Source organism: Kryptolebias marmoratus, linkage group LG10, assembly GCF_001649575.2.
Source record: "Kryptolebias marmoratus isolate JLee-2015 linkage group LG10, ASM164957v2, whole genome shotgun sequence".
Taxonomy (NCBI): domain Eukaryota; kingdom Metazoa; phylum Chordata; class Actinopteri; order Cyprinodontiformes; family Rivulidae; genus Kryptolebias; species Kryptolebias marmoratus.
In genome coordinates this window covers 1,628,991-1,639,221 of record NC_051439.1, presented here as the reverse complement: position 1 = coordinate 1,639,221, position 10,231 = coordinate 1,628,991, and the positions used below count along the sequence as shown (strand labels likewise).

The 10,231-nt window shown below is 38.9% G+C and overlaps 1 protein-coding gene across 4 annotated transcripts in view; it reads left to right on the top strand.

The window, feature by feature from the left end:
* Window positions 1-10,231, top strand: part of slc39a8 (solute carrier family 39 member 8) — a 36,612-nt gene that overhangs the window by 18,934 nt on the left and 7,447 nt on the right. For 2 of the 4 annotated variants that reach the window (XM_037977706.1, XM_037977704.1), the window contains exons 5-6: window positions 2,445-2,612; window positions 6,422-6,629. In XM_037977706.1, the coding sequence (XP_037833634.1) occupies window positions 2,445-2,612; window positions 6,422-6,629 (376 nt within the window). Of the gene's footprint in view, window positions 1-2,444; window positions 2,613-2,948; window positions 3,001-6,421; window positions 6,635-10,231 lie in introns of those variants that run through there. The other 2 variants (XM_037977707.1, XM_037977705.1) reach the window with 2 other exon arrangements.

The following is a 10,231-nucleotide window of genomic DNA, read 5'->3' as shown; positions in this document are numbered from 1 at the left end:
CTGTGCATTGATTGTAGTTCGCTCCTCTTTAGGTCCAAAGATAATAACTTCAGTTTTGTTTCTGTTCAGCTGGAGAAAGTTTTGGCACATCCACACATTTATCTGTTCTAAGCATCTATTCAGTGATTGGATGGGTTCAGAGTCACCTGGTGACATCGTGACGTAATTTAGCGTTTATAAGACCTGTTTTCTCCCTTATTTTTCAAAACTTTACCAAAGAAAATACATCAAAGCTTGTTTTATGGTGAGAGCTCTAACTACGTCACGTGTTCTGCACGTACAATATAACAAAGATCAGATGTCTCACTCCGATTAGAATTCAAACCCAAACATTTTAAGTTTTTTAGCATAAATTTTCTTAAAATAATTATAAAGTGAAGTGAAGTGAGATTTATTTTTAAAGCACTTTTCAGCAACAAGGCGATCCAAAGCGCTTTACAAGAGAAACAACAACAGAATCAAATACAGCAGGTACATAATCAAACACAGAAAAAAACAAAAAAAAACATCAATCATGTATAATCTAAATGAAATATAGGATAATCTAAATAAAATCACGAAACCAGACATATCTAAGCATGAGCTAAGACAGTCAAAATAGTAACTAAAATAATCTAAATAAAATCATGATAAAGTTAAAGTTGAACTAAACAACAATTAGGAATCTAACAATCTAACAGTGCTGCACGGCCTGCGTGGTGCAGTGAGGACGAGGGACCTTTTTCTTGGATCTTCACAGAAAGGGGTTGTTTTTTGTTTTTGTAACTGTGTGTGTGTGTAGAGGCAGTGGAAGACGATGTGGTGCATGTTGCATGAGTGTGTGTTTGTGCGTGTGTGTTTGTAGAGAGGCCCATGAATCTTGTCACAGAGGCCATTGTCTTTGATAATGATGGAATGTTTATCAGCCAGTCCAGAGCAGATCCACAGATGTCCTTAGGAAAGGGAGGGGGCAGAGCATCTTGTTTTTACATAAATTCAGAGGAGAAATTGAGATAGCTGACCAAGGTCAGCCAAATTCACAAACAGTAGTTGTTTTGCTTCAGGCAGACTTGTTTTTGTCTGTCTTAAAAGTCTTGCTGATACTTCTCAATGGTGAATCCAAACAGTCGAATTCCAGGACCATTCCGCCTGATTCGAGCGAGCAACTTTCTCCAAGATGTAACCCATATTATGAGTTCCAGAACCGCAATTCAGTCTGCGGACCTGTAAAAGGATCGCATCCAACTTGCGATTCAGCTCCCGTAACCACACAGTTTGATTGTTGACTGCCGAACCCATCAAACGAATTTGACGATAAGTCAGGTAACTGCCTAATCCAAACAGCAGAAATCCTGTTATCAAAAACCCAAATATGTAAAGATCTTCTTCCAAAGACAAAATTTGATAGACAAACAATATTCCATTTCCTCCAGGAATACATTGTGTATCCAGCAAAAAAAATGTCCTATCAGGGTAAGTCGGCTCTCCCAAAATCTGTCGAGAAAAACCGTCGAGAAAATTTGATCAATTACATTGAGAGACCAGCTGATCAGATCCATAATTTATAAATTTTGGAGAATATGCAAAGAGAGGCTCCGAAAAGAAAGCTGGGCAGAGATGCAGAGAGAGAAGTGGAGGGGCTATGAACTTATTTATTACCTTGTGTATGTAACTTAGTCACGTAATGAACTTATTACTGTCTTTGAATAAAAGGCAGGACACCCACGGCTCGACCTTTCAATCAGGCGAACTTTATGACAGACTGATGTGACGTCAGCCTCTGGCAGCGGGAGTCCCACCCTCCGGCAGAGGGAAGGTGGTGAAATGCAAACCAAGCTGCATTCAGCTCTGAGCGCAGGATATATATATATATATATATATATATTTAAAACATTTTCTTTGAATTGAAACAATGTATCTTGGCATCACTCCATTCATGTTACATTGGCTTACATGTCATCAACCTTGAACTCAGTTATGTTTTATCTCAAAAATAGCCTATTCCTTAGATAAGATTGTGAAAGTAGTCTTTCCTGACCTCTGTCCTTTACTGCAGTAACCATGTGCCTGATAGAGAGCTGCTGTTGAAGACATTTCTCCATCACACACATGCCTCACATGATTCCATGATATTAAGTTGTTTATGTGATAGCCAAAGGAAAAAAAACAATTGATTTCTCTTTTGCTTATGCTCTATATCTCAATCAAGTTTCATGCAAAGTTTTTAGTGATCTTTTACCAAGTTTAAAATTTTTGTTTGTTTGTTGTATTTTGTTTTTTACCTGATTTGGACACTTGTTTAGTTTTTATTTTTATATATAACTGAGCTGTTATCAATTACATGGTATGAACAGTTAATACTTAACAGTGACTTTTTTGTATCATTAGAAAAAAATCTCATTTGGAAAAGAGCTTTTTTGTGTAATTTAGAGTCTCTAATTTGATGTTTCTGTCTGTTTTTCAAGCATGGCCACAGCCACTTCACTGCCGAGCCAGCTCAAGACAATTATGTTCATAACGGAGACATGTGGGGGACAAAGGACTCTGTAGTTTTGACCAGCATTGCCACAATCGCCTCTGATAAAAGCAACCTGAACCTTGAACCTCCAGATACAAATGTGTCACAGTCTCAGGTACTGTTTTGCATTCAGTTCCTCTTTATTTGAGATAAACTGTAATAAACTGGGCAATAATCTTAAAAAAAATAATTATCTTTTGTGTATAGTTTGTATATTGGTGTAATTATCACCCAAAAGGTGACAGCAGATGATAATACTTGTGTGTGTGTGTGTTACCAAAGTATTTTATGAACAACTGGATGAATTTTAATGAAATTCTCAGAATATCATCATTCCAACAGATTGGACTAGATTTTGTCTTTACATTTTTCCATACACAGTTTGGAGTAAATGCTGTCTTTTAGCAAAATATGTCATTAATCACTGTACAGATTTTAATGAAACTTTCAGGAAATATTCAATGAATGTCCTGCTACAACAAACTAATCAACTTACGAAAATGGTGAGTGAGAATGCTGAGTCATCATAAACACTTATTCTGACAGCTAACAAATCCTACAGGATTTCACAATATTGCTGTGGTGATTTGGCTTTTTTCTGGGTTGTTTTTATTTTAGTTCTCTGGTTTTGGTTTTGTTTTCTATTTGAAGTTATCTGGTTTTTGTTTTCTTCTTGGATCTGTCCTCCTCGTGTTTGTGTTCTCATTTCCACTCTCCCCCAGTCATTCATTTGTCTGTCAGCCACGCCCATCTTCACCTGTCTCGAATCAGTAATCATTCCACCTGTTCCCACTCACCTCGTTATCCGCAGTCTTAAAAACCCGGTCACTTCCCATACCTCGCTGGTCCATTGTCTAAGGTTTGTTTGATGTTTGTTGTTAGTTTGATGTTTCCTTGCTTATTGTTGCTTCGCTCCGTGTTCCTGTCCTCAGAGTTCTGTTCTGTTTATGTCTTTATTTTAGTTCTTGTCTGTTCGCTGCCACGTCAGCTTTTTTGGTTTTCGTTTGTTTCTTTAGTTTAATAAATTAGTTTCTATTCTTTACAATGAGTCTGCGCTCTGGGTTCCTTTCCGTCATCACCACTGATCATGACAATTGCATGAGATTGTGCAAAACATGATTTACAAGGTTTGACCTAAATGTCAAGTCAAATCAAGTCAATTTTTTTATATAGCACTTTTCAGCAACAAGGCGATTCAAAGTGCTTGACAACATGAAAACACAAAAATACAGCAATATCTAAAATATGAGCTAAGATTATCTAAATGAAATCATGAAACTAAACATATCTAAAACTTGAGACACCAGATAAGACAAAAAAGTACAGAGTAAAACTTATCAAAAATAAATCATACTAAGTCATACTAAAGATAAACCAAAGATAACCTGAGGAGAACCAAACTAAGATATAACATGAACTAAACTAGGATTTAAAAACCTCAGCCGAACATATCAGACATGAAAAAAGCTAAGATAAACTGGACTAAAATAAAGGTACCGGAAGGCTAACTAAGAGTACCGAAGGCCAGCTAAGAGTTAAATACATTTTAATAATACATTTCACCTGAAACACAGGCTAAACTAAAATATAAAATAAGCTTAGCCAACCAAACTAAAGTTAGTTTAAACAAGCAAAGACAGGATAAAATTGACTAAGTCATACTAAAGTAAACTGTGGAAAACCAAACTAAGATATAATTATACTAATAATTATACTAACATAAACTAAACTACAATTTAAGGACCTCAGCAGTACAGACTAAGATAAACTATGATAAACTATACCTTTTGCTAAAGCTAATTCAACTAATGAGACAAAGTGGGAGGGAGCAAAATTAAAATTAAGACCAAGTAAAAGTGTCAGTGTATAAAAAAACCCCAAAGGAAACAAAGGAGTGAGGGAGCAACATAGACATATAGATATGAGAGAAGGTGCCAGCGAAGACGTTGAGATTGAGGTGAGGAACGCCCATGGATACTGTTCCAGACAGGCCTCTGTCTGCCTTAGTCCTGATAGTGATATTAAGTTTGATCATCCAGCCTTGGGAGGGTAGCCGTCACAGATCCACAGGAGTCCTGGGGGAGTGGAACTGATGGGTGAAGAGCATCAAGTTTACATAACATCCAGGAGAATTTTGAGATAGCCAGCCTTCCAAGGTCAACTCAGTGGAGCCAGATTCAGATATCAGAATGTTTTAGGTCAGACCGACATAATGTCAAGTCAGCCTTAAGAGTCATACTGGTACATCTCAATGGCGAATCCAAACACCCAAATTAAAGGTTGATTCCATTTGGCCAGCGAGTTCTAAGGTCCATCTGCCTCTGCTTGCAAAGCAACTGAGTCTGAGTGTTTACTGCTTGGCACACGGTGCAAGCAGCCTTGATATGGCCCGAACAGCTGCCTGCATCTTCCGAATTTCACGAAATGCCAGGAAACCGCTAAACACAAAAAGCTGAAATCCTGTCAAAAATCCAATTATATACACGGCTTCAACATCCTCGGATGACATTACAGATAAATACACAATCCTCCATTTGTTCCAGGAATCCAAGGTGTATTCAACTGTTTATGTCCCGTCGGACCCAGAGGGCTCTCCTGTGCTCGGCCTTCTCGTCGAGAAAATTTGATCTATTGCGTTGAGAGACAAGCTGACCAGATCAATAATAATTTAATTTGGAAATTATGCAAACAGAGGCTCCAAAGAAAGAAAGACAATTAAAAAGCAGATGGGGGGGTGCATCATCTGCCTTCACTGAGAGCTGGACAAACAAAAGCTATAATTTTGTCCCTTCTAATGATTCGTTACACTTAGTTTAAAATGCTGGCATGAAAGGTGTCAAGCCTTTAATTTATGGAGATTTTTATTAATAATGAAGGCAGATTAGAGACTCTGTTTAATATCCAGCAGTCACATTATGGTGAGGGAAATGGTTAGAAAAGCTTTAAAATCTTAAACAAACAGACATACAAACGACATAGAGAGATCATGTAGTGAAAGTATGTTGTTGGCCTCCCTTCCTTCTCATCACAGTAATTGCTGGTATTTGTGGACTTGGACACAAAGACTCTTTGTTCATTTGTGGTTTCTGCAAGCTCCATTTTCTCTCTTCAGAATGACTCAAACCAAATGCGAAGAGCTCTGTTTTTTACTGCCTGTCCTCAGGTTTTCTATTAACCTCGCTTCATCCATTATGTTTGTAACATAATTTTATTTCAAATGTATTTCATTCTTTTAGAGAAAAAAAAAATGAATGTTGCATGTTGTACACATAATGTTGTGTTTTTCTTTCAGTCGTGCTATCAACGCGTGTAATTGGTTGGGACACTAAATTAGAGCAATTATTGAAAATAGTTTACTGCAGACATTTGAAGCCCTAGCATTCCTGTGAAGAAATACATATTGTCTTCTACTTTTCTTGCCAGAGTTTTCAAATAATATCATCTTATGTTAAGAAATAACTGAGTTTTAGCCTTTTTGGCCAAACCTTTAAAATAGCATTCTGTGCAAGGCCATATGATTTTGCACAATGCCAAAATCAGAGTATGTGTTGTCTGTAATTACTCACAGCTACTACCACAGTATTTGTTAAACTGACAGTTATATTTTTTGTGTTGGTGAATGTTAGCAATGACAGCCACCTAGAAGGGGGTTGAAGTAGCATTAACAGGGCAGAATCAGCAAAAAGCATGGCTAAATTAGCAATTAGCAAGGTTGAATTAAAATTAGCAGGGTTAGATGGAGGAGGATGACTTGCTGTGGTAACCCCTGAAAAGTGAACACCCAAAAGAAGAAGAAGAATTCTGTTTGTCCTTCACCTAAATTTAACTCATCTATTTTACCAAACCTTTATGTTGTTTTGACATGTCCATATATAGCAATACCAGGGGCTGTTCTGCCTTTAACTTGTCCTTTTGCTCTTCCAGGATGTCCAGGTGTCGGGTGTGATGTGCCACTGGCTTCGTGGCCAGCGCATCACCAATATCAAAACAGTGGCGTGGATGATAACCCTCAGCGATGCACTACACAATTTCATAGACGGTCTGGCCATTGGTGCATCGTTTACCCTGTCTGTTCTGACCGGTTTCAGTACATCCACCGCCATTGTTTGTGAGGAGTTTCCCCATGAGCTAGGTTAGTGAGAAGCACGGAAAATTAATCATTTTGTGCAAGACTTTAGGAACTTTTTCTGCTCAGTCAACATTGACTACAACCATTTATCATGACAAGTGTTTGTCATGATAAAAATGAAATCCATTATTTCTTACCCTTGAAAAAAACTAAGCCTGCTCTGCTTCTGAGAGGAATTCTGCTTATTGGTTCCCAGCTGCTACTTCTTTCCATTAAGAGGAATATTATGATGCCGGTAAAAGCCAAAAGAAAGCAAGCACCTTCTAGTCGGCTTGGCTGCAGTACAAATTTTAGGTCCTACTCCTCCAGCTTAACATGAGACTTTTTCTGGACAAAAAATAAAAATACACCAAAGATAGGTTTTTACAAGTGTTCAATTCAGTTTTATTATATAGTGCCAATTTTCAACAAAAGTCATCTCAGGGCACTGCACTGTCCAAATCATAAATCCAATTCAGATCAAGGGGATGGGGGGTGGGGGGGTTAAGGGACTAAAAAAATACAGGTTATTACAGCAGTAATTTGATGTAGAAATACAGAGAGTGGAGAGAGTAAGAACAACAGCAGGGTGAGAAAATGTTATGGCGCTAGAACTGTCTCATAATTCACAAATGCACAGAACGAGATTCACAAAATTCAGAAATGCACAGGATGAGATTCACAAATGCACAGAAGAAGAGTTATACATAATATTTATTTTATAGATACACATCTCTACCTTATATATATATATATCTATATATATATAGATATATATGTAAATATATGTGTGTGTGTATATACTGCTCAAAAAAATAAAGGGAACACTTAAACAACACAATATAACTATAAGTAAATCAAACTTCTGTGAAATCAAACTGTCTACTTAGGAAGCAACACTGATTGGCAATAAATTTCACATGCTGTTGTGAAATAGACAACAATAGACATGGAATAGACAACAGGTAGAAATTATTGACATTAGCAAGACACACTCAATAAAGGAGTGGTTCTGAGGATGGGGACCACAGACCTCTTCTCAGTACCTATGCTTTCTGGCTGATGTTTTGGTCACTTTTGAATGTTGGTGGTGCTTTCACACTCATGGTAGCATGAGACGGCCTCTCCAACCCACACAAGTGGCTCAGGTAGTGCAGCTCATCCAGGATGGCACATCAATGCGAGCTGTGGCAAGAAGGTTTGCTGTGTCTGTCAGCGTAGTGTCCAGAGGCTGGAGGCGCTACCAGGAGACAGGCCAGTACACCAGGAGACGTGGAGGAGGCTGTAGGAGGACAACAACCAAGCAGCAGGACCGCTACCTCCGCCTTTGTGCAAGGAGGAACAGGAGGAGCACTGCCAGAGCCCTGCAAAATGACCTCCAGCAGGCCACAAATGTGCATATGTCTGCACAAACGGTTAGAAACCGACTCCATGAGGACGGTATGAGGGCCCGACGTCCACAGATGGGGGTTGTGCTCACAGCCCAACATCGTGCTTGTAAATTCGCCACTGGCGCCCTGTGCTCTTCACAGATGAAAGCAGGTTCACACTGAGCACATGTGACAGACGTGACAGAGTCTGGAGACTCCGTGGAGAGCGATCTGCTGCCTGCAACATCCTTCAGCATGACCGGTTTGGCAGTGGGTCAGTAATGGTGTGGGTTTCTTTGGAGGGCCGCACAGCCCTTCAATGCGCTCGCCAGAGGTAGCATGACTGCCATTAGGTACCGAGATGAGATCCTCAGACCCCTTGTGAGACCATATGCTGGTGCGGTTGGCCCTGGGTTCCTCCTCATGCGGGACAATACTAGACCTCATGTGGCTGGAGTGTGTCTGCAGTTCCTGCAAGACGAAAGCATTGAAGCTATGGACTGGCCCGCTTGTTCCCCAGACCTGAATCCGATTGAGCACATCTGGGACATCATGTCTCGCTCCATCCACCAACGTCACGTTGCACCACAGACTGTCCAGGAGTTGGTGGATGCTTTAGTCCAGGTCTGGGAGGAGATCCCTCAGGAGACCATCTGCCACCTCATCAGGAGCATGCCCAGGCGTTGTAGGGAGGTCATACAGGCACGTGGAGGCCACACACAATACTGAGCCTTATTTTGATGCATTTTAAGGACATTACATCAAAGTTGTAATGTAAGCCTGTAGTGTTTTTCCACCTTAATTTTGTGCGTGACTCCAAATCCAGGCCTCAATTAGTTAATAAATTTGATTTCCATTGATGACTTTTGTTGTCAGCACATTCTGTACATTGTACAGAACAAAGTATTCAATGAGAATATTTCATTCAATCAGATCTAGGATGCATTATTTGAGTGTTCCCTTTATTTTTTTGAGCAGTGTATATACACACACATTATCTATAATTTCGCTATCTTATATGACGAGTTTTGCAAAACACTGATACAATTTTATACATTTTTATTAGTATATATGTACACACACATTATTTATATATATATATATATATATATACACATCTGTTGCGCCCCCACTTCCTTGTCCTGTGCAACTATGAGTTCTTTATTTCAGGGGTGACCAGAACAAAACTCAAAAGACATTAAATATAGTCTATTCAGATTTATTAATCAAAACAGTAAAACAACAAAGTGATTGGCTTAGAAGTAAGTCGTGATTGGTTGCTCATAATTCCCCATTAAAAAAAAAGACATTTGTGGATTGAGATGTCAGGCGAGTCTCAAAATTCACACACAAATGCAGCGCAGCCCAGAGGCCAGAAGCAGCTTGTAAAACAAGATATATTTGTGTTTGCACCAAAAATACAAGTGTGACTTGTTCTGTGCATTTGTTAATCTTGTTCTGTGCATTTGTGAATTTTGTGAATCTCATCCTGTGCATTTGTGAATTATGAGACTGTTCTAGCTCCTTAAAATGTGGCCAGTATGTTCTCCAACAGTCTAAGCCTATAACAGCATAACTAAAGGATAGCTCAGGAAACCCAAGCCTACCCTAACTTTAAGCTTTATCAAAACAGATAGTTTTAAGCCTAGTCTTAAAAGTAAACAGGGTGTTAGCCTCACTAACAGAAACTGCAAGTTGGTCCCACAAGAGAGGAGGCTGATAACTGAAAGCTCTGCTTCCTGTTCTACTTTTAGAAACTCTAGGAACCACAAGTAAACCTGCAGTCTCAGAGCAAAGTGCTCTGTTAAGAAAATATGGAACAAGGTCTAAAACGGAGAGGTTCACTTTGTCTCCAAAGGTTCAGATTTAGAGCGGCAAGAATATGGGAGGTGCATTCAAGTTAAAGAACGCGGGATGTAGATTCCAGCTTGAATGATTTATTAAGTTCCAGATCACAGGTGAATTTCCAGTCATCATCATCATGTACATCATAAGTTGTGTATCAGTTATGTGGTCTGAAGAAAAACAATAATACAAATAATCGTCAGGAAATATAACTAAACATAACAACAATTCACGATCAAGTGACTAATTTAAATCAACAATCCACAAAGCAAATCATTAGCATACCGAATTGTACGTAGCTCTTATCAGAAAGAAATAAACTTCTACACAGGAATTGAACCAATAAACTCAGCTGTAGTCAATAACACAGCAAGTCGCCACTCACCTTCTGGCATTTACACACGATAAACT